The sequence below is a fragment of the Strix aluco genome, chromosome 16 (genome assembly GCF_031877795.1).
Source record: "Strix aluco isolate bStrAlu1 chromosome 16, bStrAlu1.hap1, whole genome shotgun sequence".
NCBI lineage: Eukaryota > Metazoa > Chordata > Aves > Strigiformes > Strigidae > Strix > Strix aluco.
Window position 1 is genome coordinate 6,943,599 of NC_133946.1, and position 15,713 is coordinate 6,959,311.

General features: G+C 35.6%; 1 protein-coding gene across 1 annotated transcript in view; it reads right to left on the bottom strand.

Annotated features, from left to right (window-relative positions):
* GAS2 (growth arrest specific 2) overlaps window positions 1-15,713 on the bottom strand; it is an 86,477-nt gene that overhangs the window by 38,332 nt on the left and 32,432 nt on the right. Inside the window, exons 4-6 of the mRNA XM_074842534.1 lie at window positions 9,728-9,791; window positions 4,970-5,114; window positions 1,564-1,671 (exon numbers count right to left, since the gene is read on the bottom strand). Of these exons, the coding sequence (XP_074698635.1) occupies window positions 1,564-1,671; window positions 4,970-5,114; window positions 9,728-9,791 (317 nt within the window). The remainder of the gene's footprint in view (window positions 1-1,563; window positions 1,672-4,969; window positions 5,115-9,727; window positions 9,792-15,713) is intronic.

Here is a 15,713-nt window from a genome sequence, read left to right on the forward strand (position 1 = left end):
AAACCTAGGAATACGGACTTGCTCCCACTGAAGTTCGTGGCAAGTTTCCAGTGATATTAGTTTTGTAAGAATGATCTCTAATACTGCAGTTTAATGTCTAATCTATATTACTGTTATTTTTTGGCACAATTCAACTTGGAATGCAGTAGCGTGATATGAAAAGGGCGTTTTGTTTGCAAACTTGGAATGAAATCTGACTTGGACTAGATTGCACAAAAAAGAAGCCAGCAAAAGGGAATTTGACACTCACCATTCTGGCAGAAAAACTTAAGTTTCTCAAAACTAGAAGATTAAAAATACTTTGACATTGTTACTTGAAATTAAAGTCAAAAGGAAGAAAATGTGTTATACCATGCCAGATTACTGAGATCTTTAGTTAATGATCATTACCTTCTTCAAAGTCATTTGAGGCTAGTAATAAAACTAGTACCTAAAAATATTGAAGAATTAAAAAAAAGTCTCACTGGCTACAAAACAGAAAAGCTATTAATCCTTTATACTACATGTTAAATCTCAAACTATCTGACAAATCCTGACAAATCTTCTTCTTTCTGAGCTATTACTGAATTAATTGGGAGTTCTCAATTCCTATTCAGCACAGTACTTAAACATGTTCTCAACTTTATACACATGAGAAAACCTAAATCCTTATCTAAATTTGACTTCATTGTAAGTTAAGTATAAGTTTATGACAGAACAGGCACTCTGGTGTTTTGCTGAACTAGGAACTTCTACAGATGGGGAGTCCCTCTGACTTCTTTTGTTCTCACAAGTGCTAAATCCTGAGTTTTATCAGATCACAGTTGTGTGCCTTGAGCAAAATAGGGGTAACAGTTATTTGAGAGCAAGAGTCATTACTCAAGGTTAGTACATGTGGAGAGGAAAATGGAAAGAAGCATAGCATGAATCAGATTCTTAACCTACTACTACAGAATAAAATGATTAGCATATTTTCATTATTACTACCATAAGCATATATAGAGAAGAGGATAAACACTGTGTTTGGATAGTATATTTGTGCTAACTTCAGCCAGATACTAAAGCTAGCAAATATTTATATTAATGATTAACTTCGTGCTATGGGAGTTAATATACTACATAAAAGTCTGAAATACAACACTGGGTCTGGAAATATATGTTAATCAAATGAAGTACTACGGACATTAACATTTTTCTCACTCTACTTCAGCAATATCTGCTTCCTGACCCGTTAAATAGCATCAGTCAAAACAAAGTGGGATAAAAGCTGTTTTCATGCAGTGGATGTTGTTTCAAACCAAACTGAGAGGAAGTCATCATCTCCATTTGTGAAGGCTTCTGGTTGCCATTGATCAAAGACAAAGCAAATTCAAGGACCTAAAGTTAGAGGTATCTACCACATGCTAATAATTCCCTAGGTCAGTTATCCCACTGTAGTTTATTTATTCCCTGACAGCGTCATAAAAATGAGTCAGTGTTAGTTAATACAAAAATATCTTCTACTGTTAATCAGTGATATCAGTTGTAAAGTGGAAGGTAGCAGATACTAGCAATTCACTACAAAATAAAATATAAAACCTTTACCCTAATAAAGAGGATCTTCTCTCCAACTCTGTATCTTCCTTGTGAAAGACGCTCCACACAGAACTTATTAGGGCATTTACAAGGTGGATCTTCAGAAATGTGTTTAACCTGAAAAACACAGAAGTTATTAATAGAAGCTGTTTAAAATAGCATGTGTATCAAAACATTCAAGAAGACATTTTCTATAACATGGACCTAAGTCCTCACTGATGATATTTTCTTATTTTTTTCTTGATTTTGTTAATATTTCCATAATCTCAGACTATGGTGCTTCCAATATCAAAAACAATTTTACAGCTGTGATGACATAAAAACAGAGACAAGTGTCACACAATTCAGCATAAAATTTGCACTGTTTAACTGAAGTCAAACAGTTTGCTAATTTGAGTTCAGCATCAAACTTTTGTAGATGTGTTCTCAGTATTTTATGTTGAATCAGCTCAACTGTCAAAGTGCTAATATAGCTGACAGGCAAAATGAAGATGTCATAATGATGTAGTTTTCCTTCTAAATAAATCTAATAAATACAGAAGCATCTTGCATATCAATAAAAGGCCCTGCCCAATACCTTCACTTGGCACTTTCAAATAGTGCACTAAGACCTTAAAAAAGTGTATAGAGAATACTGTGACAATCACACATCCACGTCAAGATGCTCCCCAATATTGTTAACTACTCTTTGATCTCCACCTGAGGGCATTAGTGTAATCAAGGGTAATTTAAAGGGGCCTCAAGAGTACTCTACTTCATCATTGCTAACAATAAGGGCTGAGAAAACACAGATGAAAACTAGACTCTTGCCTTTCATCAGCTGCATCAGCATCTTGTGAAAACTTGGCCTTCCATGTGCTACTAAAGGCATTAATGCTTAGTAAAAGTATATCTTGTACTCTTCAGTGATCTGGAAGTAGCACAGCCATCAATGTCAAAAGAGCAGATCTGGTTGAGAAACTCTTATTTGACATTCAAATCGCACTACTGCATAGGAACAGCAATAACTAGTGCAGCATTTTCATATACTGCAGTTTTCTTTGATGAAAACTGACCTACTATGTCAGTGTCAGACAACGCAAAATGCCAGAGGAACTTCCTAGAGGAAGTTTTGTCCACTTGAAATAGTATTCCAAAGACCTTTTCAAATCCAGTTTGTAAACCAAGGTCTGTACAAATGGTCTGAGGTCTGGGAAACAATATTTTCAGAATAGCTAACAAATTAAAGTCTTAAACTGTTTCAGAAAAAAAAAAAATCAGGGCAAATATATGGCACTCTGATAGGTGTTTTGGCTATCTTGAATAAATGAACAGGAAAGGCTTCTGAAGTACAACTGTGTTTCAGATCTGCTTTTAGAATAAAGTTATAGTATGATAAATAAACCAGAAATAAATTAAAAGTTAAACAATTATTGTTTCTATACTAGAATAGGGAGCAAAAATGCTTTTGAAACTAGCCCTGTTGACTGATTTAAAGGCTTTCCAATTATTACTGAAGTTGTTCAATGTTTTTATGTGAATAAGTTTATTACTTTGTAGATTATTTTTTAAAATAACTATTCTTAGTCTTTGGGAGTTTTTTTAAATCAGGGCATGATATTTTTGTGAAAAGTTTTGTTTAAAACTAACAGCAGAGAACCTCTACATGTATTTTACCCACAAAAAGTGTTTCTCAAGTATCAGATGAGTTGTCCTCAGTTTGAACATACAGTCACAGTTATTTTAAGATTAATTATTCCAGTGATTTTTATCATCATGGGTAAGCGTTATCCTCCATTTCTGAAGAACCAAAGTATTTAGATAGCCAGTGTACAATAAGAATAACTTATATGAAGTCAGTGGTTGATGACTTAACTGCAAGTGCAGGTTGCTGAGGATGCAAAAGATACATTCCTGTACCTCTTGGAATGTGGTACAAAGACTGGGATTGTGCTTAGAGGACTGTTTGGCAATGGCCCTCTAAATGCTGCACTGAAATCAGTGATTTCTGACATAATATCCCATGGCATTTATCACCTCTGGAGACACCCTTGAAATTCAAAACTGAAAATGGATAGTGTGAACTATGCCTTAATAGCTGCATCTACTGCGGTTCATCTAAGCAAGCAAAAACCCAGAGTAGCCAGACCTAACAAGTTCAAAGTTGTTTTGAACTGTGTAAGCAAAATTGAGCCATCTTCAGCCTATGGAGAATGAAAGCCAGCAGATTTATACTGGTGTAAAACAGACGATAATGAGACCTTCACTGCTGATCCTACTATTGAGACTTCCATTACCTTACTATCCCAAAAGACACAGAAGTATTATTGCGTGGAATTTGGAAATCAAGTAAGGAAGCAGAGGGAAGAATTATATCCTATTTTATTTTGTGTCTGGACTATATGAGCACTGCTGCTATTTTATAGTGTGAATGTCTGGGGCAGTGCAGGTCAGGAATCTAGCTGGATGAATTCCATTCTGTTTCTATCCCTACTGCTTTCTAAATTAAAGGAGGTGGTTGGAGACAACCTTCATACTCTCTGTTCTGTTCCTACAAGATACACAGTCACCACTCTCCTTCTACACGTAACTGTTCTTTCTCAATTCTGCTGAAACACAAGTGAGTGCTTTTGCAGAGTTAAGGAAGAAATACAAAACGTAAAAAAACATTAAATGTAATTATTTGCATCAAATAGTACAAAGTATTTCAATAAAATGAACGAACATTATATTCCATCTGCTCTTTGTAACAAAAAAGTGGCACATGGATTTTTCAAGAAGTGCTTTGTAACTCCCAGGTGGCATATCTACCTTGTAATATAGCAGTTACTATAGTAACTGCTTCTTTTTATAGAATATATTTGTACTTTTCAAGTTTAACCTCTTCATGGTCTCAAAACGTGTCCTTTTCATCTGATTCCAACTGTTTCAAATGAATCCCTCTAGGGTTTGCAACAGAGAAATGAACATTACAGTATAGTAAAAGAGCTTAATGAAATTTAAAGCAAGATACTTTCTTTTTAGGAAAATTAGGAAAAAAATGCTTGTTTTTTTACCATGTGGAAAACATGCAGAACAGCAGCATAAAAATTAGGCTGAGATAACTTAGAAGTGTTTGTTAACATACTATACACGTGAGTATGGGCCAAATCTCCTAGTCCTGACTCAGTCCTTTCTCAGACAAAACACCAAGTGGGTGTTGATGAATAAGAAGTGAACAGAAAAATAAAACGGAGTAATAAGAAGGGAACTTGGCCCTAAGCACAAAGCTAGGCTAAACTGCAGATCTACACAGTGCGACATTTTTTCCAAACTTCAGGCATAAATGATTGTGGTCAAAAATAAATTAACTCTATCAGTCCACAAATCTTTAAAATACACTGAAATGTTCAACTCAGGCTTCTGTGTGCTTTGCAAGTAAGTGCATACCACTTACAGCATCATCCAACAGTTTCCCTGTGCTCTTTTTCCCAGGAGACTTTGTTGGTGACGGTGAAGGAGATGGAAGGGGGGCTGAAAGTGTTTCCTCTTGTTCAATCTCTTTTTCCAACTTAATTAATCCAGGAGGCTCAACCCCAAACCTTTTGGAAACATGCAAACAAAAGTCCTTATAAAGCATTACATATTTTAAAACAAAATGGTGGAAAGAATTTATACTGTCTGTATTGCACTATTGTGCAATAACAGAATGCCATATACATTAGTAAACATGTATAAAATATATCATTAATGCCATCATTCCAAGTTAATACAAAAAATTAATTTACATGAAATTTCTCGGTTGATCAAATTTAAAGGAAATATATGGTTTTTTCATCTTCTCTGTCTGATAACATCTATGTGGGTGAATAACTAACTTATGAACAACACTAGGCCTCAAAAATTGCTATACCATGTAGGAGAGACTCAAGTTCAGCAAATCTGCTTTGTTTCTTGGCTTTTTTTTTTTCCCCAAAAAACAACATCCTTTCAAATTAATTGACAACTTATATTCTGTCTTAGTATTTTTCAAAGAAATCCAGATGAAAAGGGATTAAACGTTATTCTGGTCTTAACTATTGCACTGAATAGGTAGATAAATTGTTACACGGCCAATATTTTTCAGAAGTAGCTAATACTTTTTCTAACCAATTTTTGATAGCCAAGCTTCAGATCTCTGTTTACAGCAGCAAAACACTTGTAGCTCCAATTAAAATAAAATACATGCAACTTTGGCATGGAGCATCTCAAACAGCACTTGGAGAGCAAGGCTCTTTAAAACAATGCCTCCTTTTGAAAGCTTTGTGGCAAGTGATTAAGTCAGTATTTCACAGCAAGCAGCAGAGCTTGGACAGATGTCAGAGCTCTAAAAGCCCATCCCATTTTCCTAATCACTGATAATTCCCCTCTTTTTTTTTGGCTTTGCCAACAGTGAACAAAACCCAGAAAAATAAAAAGATTTCCTTTTTCAGAGAAGGACTTCAACTTGGAAGAGTTATCATGCCAGGTAGGCTTCTCATAGCAAACTACTTGCATAAATGAAACCATATTTTCTTCTGTAGCAGAGAAGTCCATAGCCCAGATGCAGAACTATGCTGACTTATCTAGGTAAAGATCTGGACGCTAAAATACTGAGCAGTAACAAATATATTACAAAAATCTAAGCTAAATAGCATAATAATGTTAAAAGTGTACCGAGAAAGGGTGTAAGCACATACACAGCCTCTTGTGGTTTTTGATAACTTTTAATTTAGTCACACTACTGCCTAGTAAACTAATATAAAGAAAACCAACAACCAAATCTGTGCTTGTATTGGCTTCTAGCTGGTGCAGTCTGCCTAATGAAAAGTCAGCCAACATTGAAACAAGCACTTATATACAATCCATTTACTTCCTGTCTGTCTGCAGATGCTGACAGGCTGTAAATCATTAAATTCCCACTGGGCTCTAAGCCTACACCTGCATGCAGCCTTACTCATCAAATAACACTCTTCTACTCTAAGCAATGCTGCTTCTTTGTTTCTGCTGCTTTTCATAATCTCCAATTTTTGTCATTGTGACAGACTTTTAAAGTTCCCTGTACTTTCAGTGTTCTGAATTCCTCTGGTGATGAGTTGAAAAATAAAACCAATGAACAAACAAACATATTCCACATATTGTATTAACCTGAAGCTGGAAAGCTGAAATGGTAAAAAACACATCTTTTCTGGGAGGGGTAGAGGTGTAAATTCTGTTGTGGAAGGTATGCTGAGAATTTCCTTTTCTGCTCTTTTCTAGCCTGCCTTCTGGTAACTACAAATGAAGCAGCATTGGACTGTAATATGATCTCCAATAGACTCCATAGAGCACCACTTCCCATCTTTACCAAGGAAAAATTGAATACAATAGCAGAAAGATCTTTAAATTGCTCAACAGTAATTTCAAAAGACTTGTGGGGGTTGTTTAACTAAGAACTTCATTCTTTCTGCAGAAAAGATAGTTTATCTGTTTTTCACTGTATAATTTCTGAATTTACTTTGGGAGAATGCTGGACCTGTGCAACCCACTGCAATAGCCCTGTATATTGTCAATATTCAATTTCATCCTGTAGGACACTTCCCTCTCCCATAAATGTTCTCACTCTACCCACATGAAATCTGCTGGTGCACACAATGGCCCATTTTAGCTACTGAAATTGCACAGATTACCTCGGAATTTTCTTTTCATAAACAACTGAAATCCAGGATAGTTTATCAGGCAATTCTATTTTTATTAGTACTTGGGCTTTGAACCACCATTCTTTGAGCAAAGAGATCACACCAGTTTTCCACTCACTATGTAGACCATCCATCCAGTCCATCTCTCTCTGGCTGAAAGGACACTATGAGAGAACATGCTAAAAGCATTGCTAAAGCATAGGCAAAGTATCAACTGTCTCCCCTCAACCACAGAGTATCTGCTGAACAGGTTCAAGTTTAGCAGAACAGAGCTCAACTCTATGTCCTCAAACACCCCCCATTCCTGCTCACTTGTGCCTCAATCCCAAGCCTACCTTCATCAAGAAGAAAGGCCTAACTTGACTTATGGGAGTTATAGACCCTGAAGAACAGTAATCTAGCTAAGCAAAGTGTGCTAAGAGCTGGCTCCTTGTGATGAATAAGCCACTTGGAACATATCATTCTGCTTCTAAAACAGAAGAGAAAAGTAAGAAGTTATTCACTGTCTCTTTTTTTCATTCTTTAAAAACATACTGAGGCAGTTCCTGTTCTGGAAAGCAGACCCCTAAGACTGTCAATAGATCCAGTTTGCTTCACAAAGCAAACATACATCTGACTTCTGTTTCAAGCAGCAAAACTATGCTCTTTCCTATGCTTAGTGGAGGCAGCTATCTATTCTCCTTTTCCATATAGTTCTAGCTTGCCATAGCTCAGGCAAAATTGTCTGTTTGCTTTCATGTGTCTGCTTTTCAATTTTATTAACTTGATGTTCCCCTTCAACAGTTTTTGTGCACCTTGGAAACTTCCAAGATTATAAATGGGGTTTTGTTTTCAAAGAGATACTAGAGCAGGAACAAGTAGACAGACATGTTATTTGACCCCTAAGCTATAAACAAAAATAAAATACAGTAACATAATGCATAAAATACATTAATGGTATATGGTAATATACAAGTATTAACAATAAAAAAAAAATAAAAATATTTTAAAGGCAAAGGGATAGATACGCATAGTAAATGAAAACATGGTTCATTTATTGGTTCGGTATTTGTTTTCATGCCTGGAACAGAAAGCATCTGAGACATGGAAGCTTGAGACAGAAGACAAATACAAAGGGTAAGATTCTATCTTACTTCCCTTGTAGATCTGTTGAGAAATCAAATCTCATTGCAAAATGAGATTACACTAACTCAACCAACTTTAGCAGAATCCAACACTGCCTAACCACTGATCTGCACTCCCTGAGGAAGGTGGATACAATCAAGTAATCAACCTGGGGCAGACATTCTTGACAGGTATGCCCCTGGATATAGGCTTTTTGGATGTTGGAAGGTCTGTCTCCAAGCTGGGGACCTTGAAAGCACAGTTTGTTTGCTCAGGTAAATTAAGATTCATGAAAATCAATTTCACTGAGTACCTACTGATCAGAATATTTTTTTATTCATGGAGAGCTAAATTTTTTTTTTTTTTTTTTTTTTTTGGCCATGTTGGACTGAATCCGAGTTTTAGAGGTAAGAAAATTCCTGCAAACTGGAAATCAACTCTTTTTCTGGCCAACACTATTCATATGCAAGCTTCCACTGACAGCGAGGGCTTTTCTGGAACTTGACCAAGAGACAAATTTCTAGTTAAGCATCTTCTCAAGTGAGTTGTATTTACAAAATATGAATACCCATATGCAATTATGACATGAAAATACTAGTTCATAAGCTTGGAATAAACAGGGGTCTCTTCCACATTAATTGTAACCACAATAAATTCTTCTGAAATTAATGAAACTATTTGAATAGCAAGGCACTCCAATTTGATACATGTGGATGAATGCAACTGCAATCTGTACGCAAGGCTGGGCAGCAGCACTGCTGTTTATATATTTTGTAGCAAATCCTATGTGCTATGCTGGTTAAATCTGCTTCTGCAAAAAGGGGAAAAAAATCACAGTCTAATTACTGACAGTTTGATTATCTAGCAAAAGGCACTGTTGTCTTGACATCAGAGGTAATGCTACAATGAATTGAAGGTCCAGCCTGGCTAGAATCATCTGACAGAGAGAGAACAGACTGATAACTCAATTCTTGTATTGCTTCTCTTGGTGAAAATCAGAGCTAAATTCATTTAAATAATAAGATAAGAGTCAGTGTTGCTTAGGACAGATTTAGGTCATGTGAAGATCAATTTATTATCAGTAAAGTTAATGAAATCTCAATTGTTTATAGATAGAGCTGACTATTAGAAGGAAAAACAGCTCAAAGCTTTATTTAGAAAAAAATTCTCAAATATTTCCCATCCTAACATGACAATAGCAAACAAATACCTTCACTGGGGTGATAGTACAGAGATTTCATTATATTTGTTACCAACTGCCCACAAGATATTCTTGAGTGACATCAAGACAAGAATTCTCCTTGAATCTAATGAGCGTAAAAGTGAGCTTGAGATGTGCTGATTTGATAAGTCTCTCAACAGCTACTGCTGTCAAAATGTAAATATTTCTTCATCCTTTAGATATTTTCACCTACCTTGCTGCAATCCTTCCAAGTTCCAGCAAACAAAGGCACACTTCTCTTGGCTGCTTGTGGAGAACTAGAAAAGCAAAATGAAGATGGAAAACATTTATAAATAAAAGCTATTTTAAAGATCTTAGTGATGAATGGAACCTAATCATCAACCTCTGTAACTCTTGACTCAGACAAAACTTGGTTTTCTTTGGCTTGCAGTGGACTTTCACTACAGTAAAAAGGATGGGATTGAAGAGTGGTTCTCAGAGTGCAGACAATTTAGGAAATTCCCATTTAGTTATCCTTTACTTCCTTTGAAAATACCATTTTAAATCTAAATCACTGAGTAATTATTTAGGCTACTTGGTACTCTGCAAGCAGTTCATAACTATTCAAAAATAATCAAAAGCTCTGGCAGAACACTAAAATTAGTAGGATGTCAAAAAATAAATTAATGACATTAAAGTGGTACTTTTGTTTCTGCAAACTAGCACAATTCCTATCCTTTACATCACTATTTTTCTTAGCCTGTTTACATCACACAAATAACAAAATTGCATTAGCAGATAGCAAAATATATCTCATTACAAATTTGGTCCTGAGTTTGTTATACATCTACTCTTAAAGAAAATAGGAAACTAGAATATACTTTAAGAATTCAGCTCATCATAGGAAAAAACCCAACCAAAAAAACCCCTTTTCTTCTGTATATATATCACACACATACTCAATTTTTCAGGCTTGGCTTCCACACAAGACCTGTAGTTTTTAAGCTTCAGAAGCAGCTGTAACACAGCATGAAGTTCTCATTAACAAATACCACCATAATCGAATGTAATGACTTTTTCAACCCCCGCCCTCCCAATTCAGATAGGTAATGTTCTGTAGAGAAGCCCAGCAAAATATGTATGCAAAACCCAAAAAATCAGTAAATGAGGAAAGTCCTGTGGCTGTTTGCATAACCAACTCCACAAAATTCCAAAAAGAAGAAAGAAAAAAAGAAGAAAAAAGAAAAAAGTAATGATGAGTATGTTGTCATCTTCTCTCCAGAAATACCTATTGCAGTAAAACCCTCATGTTGTGGATAAAATTCAGATTTTAGAAATTTTCACAATAACTCAAAGATTTATTTCTTAATATTTCAGATTGAATTGACACAAAAAAATAGTTGTGTGAATATTGGTATAAGTCAGAAAAAAAGAAAACACAACAAAATTGACCTTAACTCATTAAAAACAAATCAAGACATCTGCTGTATAACATTTTGGTTTTCTAAAGACTCACCTAACTCAAGTTCATGAAGAAAAAAATATCATACCTGAAAAAGATATTTCAATGTCTAGTTAAAGCTCTGAAAGTCATTACTTTGTCCTATACTGTATGTATGAGATCCAGAATGGGAATCCACATCTCTAAATAACTAACGCCCTGGGGCAGATCTTCAGCTTCTACAACTTCAACTTCCAGCTCCGCTGACTTGACTAAATGTATGGTAAATTGTGTGAGTTGAATGTTCATCCCAATACCTTTTACTGTGTATATATAGCACTTTGAGATGTATGCATTCTTCCTCTCTAATCTCATCCAAATATACTTCCAGAAGTGAAACTGCAGAGCATGAGAACTAAAATGGCACTGCACTAGGGAAAGTATTTTTATCCTTCAGCCATCTGTTATTAAGAATATAAAAGAGGCAGACTTGGACATTCAGCTATTCTCAATGTTCTTCCTAGCCACAACACAGTAAATTTTATGCTAGCATTCAGTATTTTAAAGTGTTAGATTCATGACCCTAGAAATCTATCCTGCTGCTTTGGTTTTAAACCAGTTGGGACTGCCCCAAAATAAAACTTGATTTCAAGAAACAAGGCATCCCCCAAACTATAAATGGAATAAAGCAGTTTTGGAATAGCCAACAAGAGTCCAATATTTCTGAACTGCAATCCACACGCATATGCACATCTGAATGACTTTGGAAGAGAGGAGAGAGAGGCTTAAGTAATATTATTTGCAAAAAGAATCATAAATAGAACTGGGTGAGGATTTAATTAAAAAAGATAAAACGTTTTTCTGTCAATGCTTAAAGCTCTTCTACCCAAACAAAATTCAAAGTCCTTTAGTGATTCTGACTCAACATAATCTAGACATTTTTCATGCATTTCATATTGAATGACGTGACACAGTGAAATCATTGTTAGAGGATGAAGAGCTGTGCAGGCAATAACCAACCACAAAACCAAACATCTGGTCATCTGATAAAATGACAGTGTCACAGTGCTTCCAACAAGAAAATGTTAGCATTCCTGAGGACTATACCAGCATATGTATTTGGGAACTTCAGAGACAAGCAAATGGTATTTTGTGTACTGCAATACCCACTGGAAATAATTTAGATTCTCAAAATAAAATTTTCCAAATTTTTCCAAAAGCACAGCTGCAGTTTAATGGGCTACCACCTCACAAGAGACTGGTCAGGAGTTACAGCAAAAGCCAGAGAGACACAAGACAGCACTTCCACACCTGTCTTGGTCCCAAACGTTCAGTATAACCTTGAGCGAGCAAATAAGACCATTGCTTTTTTGGAACAAGTAGCACTTTCAAGTGCCTTGATTTCCAAGTACTTATTTTAAGATACTTTTTGTCTGGTGCTATTCCACAATAACTGAAAAAACTCAATATTTACAGTCACTTTCAAAAGGCTGCTTCCTAAGCTTTTTGAAAAAAAGCTGCCTTTATACTTCCATCTAGAGAACAGAAAGAGAAACATTTCTTACATGTCCTTTCTTAGTTTTACTTATAGAAGTTGAATTAATTGATATTTTCAAAGCACTTCAAGACATCTGATTGGAGAGATGGCAAAAACTACTTTGGAGGCACTATACAGTGTCAAAATCACTTATTTCATTATCTAAAATAAGTACGCTACTAAAAAAGAAAATCTGTAGAAGTCCTCATAATTCACATTTAAATTCTCACTGTACTGTACTTTAAATTCACATTTAAATTCTGACTGTAATGCAGTTCATAGCTAACTACACTACATACTTGCACACAGCTTCATAAACATGTAATTGTACATATATATATGGTAATAACTTATATCATTTGAGGACCACAGGAATTCATTCTCAAGTGATTGGTTGCAAGCTCAGGTTGAAATGTAGCTTCTGTACCCATAGTATTCTGTTGTACCTGTGGGAACTACATCTATCATTTTTTGAATTACTTACAATAATCTCTATTAATATTTGCATTTCAGTAATAGGCACCACCTCAACTTTTTGACCTGAGCAGTTGCTTAATCTCAGATATCCTGTATGGCAAACAGACATTTGCTAAGTAACACATTTTCTGTAATTGTATCAATTTATATGCAGTTAGACATAGTAAGTACTGGAAGCTGAAAAATTACTTTGAGAAACCATCTTCAGTCTATCTACAGCCACATACACAATTCACTGCACATCATTTAAATTCTACAGTCAGCAATTCACTTCCACAACAGTGCTGCTGTATGCTGTGAAGAATTCAAAGAAAAAGCAAAAATGAAGATTTCTCTAACACTTCTATGATGCAAGTAGTATTATTATCCTCATCTTCTACATCGAATTAAGGTAGAAGTATTAGATTAAAAACAAAAAAAAGCACACTTATCTAGGTACTAATCTGAAATACTTACTGCCAGGGTACTGTTGAGTTTCCTAATCCTACATTTTGTATGAAATCAAAGCCAACACAACTAGTGATCCCATTACAAAGTCTGATATGGATCTTCCTGCTACACATGGGAGCTATGTCATATAGCCATAGTTACTTCTTCTGACACCACTCAGTAGCAATATCAAAATACTGTCCTTCAACATCTTGGATCATTCTCCAAACATCTTCAGATTTTTGCAGCAAATGAGGCATGTGAGAAGAAAACAACATACCAGCAAGAGTTTCTTTACCTTCATGAACCATACCATACCAAGATGTTGGCAAAGCAAGGTCCATCCTAAAGAGAACACAGTTCTTTTACGGAAAAAAGAGCCCATGACCACATGAAAAATTGCTATGTGTATCATATTGTACTAAATAGTTTAACTAATGTAGTACAGCCACCCTTAATTATAGCCCAAGCACCTCACTTTGCATCATTAATACATTTTTTGTATGCAATTTCCTACAATTTTTCAAGTTTTCATACAGGGAAGAAAATATTCCTGAGGAATCATTGGCCAGTCCTCCTCTACTAAACATTAGCAAGGTGAATCATGTGAGTAGGTGACTATAAGCAAGTAGCAATTTGTAAATGTAGAAAACACACATGCTACACAGATCTACTGCGTAAGATGAATGGAAATATCCACCTTGCCAGAGAATCTCACTGATTATATTTGCTTGACAAGAAAGCAGTGTGAAAGTTTTGAAAAAGCGCATACAGGTCTGGCTTATTTTAGGTGTCCGACAGTTACAGACCCTTTTGCTTTCCATCTCATCCATTTCAAATCCTTCTTATCCGCTGTCCTCAGCACCTGCATCTTTTCAAGCTCCTTCCACCCACTCTTTTTTAACAATACTTCATTTTCAGCTCCTAGATAGCTTTTACCCCTGCTCCTCTCTGGCTACAAGTTCTTTCTGCACACTGCTTCAATCTTGCTGCTGCCCCTTTCTCCTATACAGGTCCTCCTCTCCTGATCACTCACCCCTTGTTCTCCTTCCCTGTACTTCATTTCTTTCCTACCTACTGTTCACCACATTCCTGCATCCTTGGCCGCTCGCTTCCCCAGTGCCTGGATGCTACGAGGAGAAGCAGAGGGAGCAGAGAAGGACCAGCCTCTGCTTTCAGTGCTGATCAGACCCAGGGCTGTGAGGAGACAGAACACACCCTGCACACGAAGACCATGTGTTTGCTGAGCACATATAAACTGAGACTGTTCACCATAACAAACTTAACGGGTTTTGTTTTGTTTGTGTTTTGGTTTGCTTTGGTTGGTTAGTCTTTTTTTTTTTTTAAATTAGCAGAATGCCCAACCATGATGCAGGAACAAATTTCTTACACCTCCTTGCCAATTTTCAAGCCCTGGCTCCTAACATCTTTATATGCCATTTCTAGTGGAGTCAGTTTTTCTTCCAAACATAAAGTTTTTGGTTTTTTTTAAAAATATCTCAGTCATAGCTGAACCAAAAAAATGGATATGATCTCTGCTTCTAAAGCATGTTTTTGCTCACTAGAAGTGATCTTCTGAAGGGTCTTAGCATTTATTATGATAGGCTTCCAATTGTCATCAGAATTCACATGTTTAGGGAAGTTGTTCAAAGCGTTGATCCTTTGATCCTTCTTCCTATTGCCTTTCACTTCCTCCTTTAATACATTTTCTTCTGATCATACAGTAGGGGTTTTTTTGTTTGTTTTGTTTTTTTGAAACATTGCTTACTCTGTTCAACTTACTCCAAACACATTCTTGCTTCTGCATCAAAGGGTTATACTATGACATTCTAAAAATCAAGGAGTTGTGTTCTGTCACTCCCCATTTCAGTACTATCACTTAAGAAAGTCTCAAAACAGTTAAGGTTTCAAACAAAGTAGATGTACGGATAGTAAAGAACTAATCTAGAATGAATATAAAGATCATCTGAACACCAGTAATTTACTGGAATTCATTTAAGATGTTAATCCAATAGTAATAACAGTGTCCGTGATGCTTCTATAGTCCTCAAAATGACACATATTCAACAATATTATGAATTGTTTAGTAAAACGTTGTGAAAGACAGGACAAAGCCTTATTCTGATGCAACTACATGTAGAATTTAGCATGGAGTTACAAGCTGTAAATGCCACTGTGAAAGAATGGTGAAAATACTTCTGCCTTGTAACATGAAATCAGATAAATTAGAGTATTAATTTAAAAAAATCATTTGCCCCATGCATAAAATATTTTAAGCAATCAACATTTCAGTGTTTTTTAAAAAACTTAAAACTAACATTAAAATAGACAGAGGTGTTTGTGTTTAAATCTATT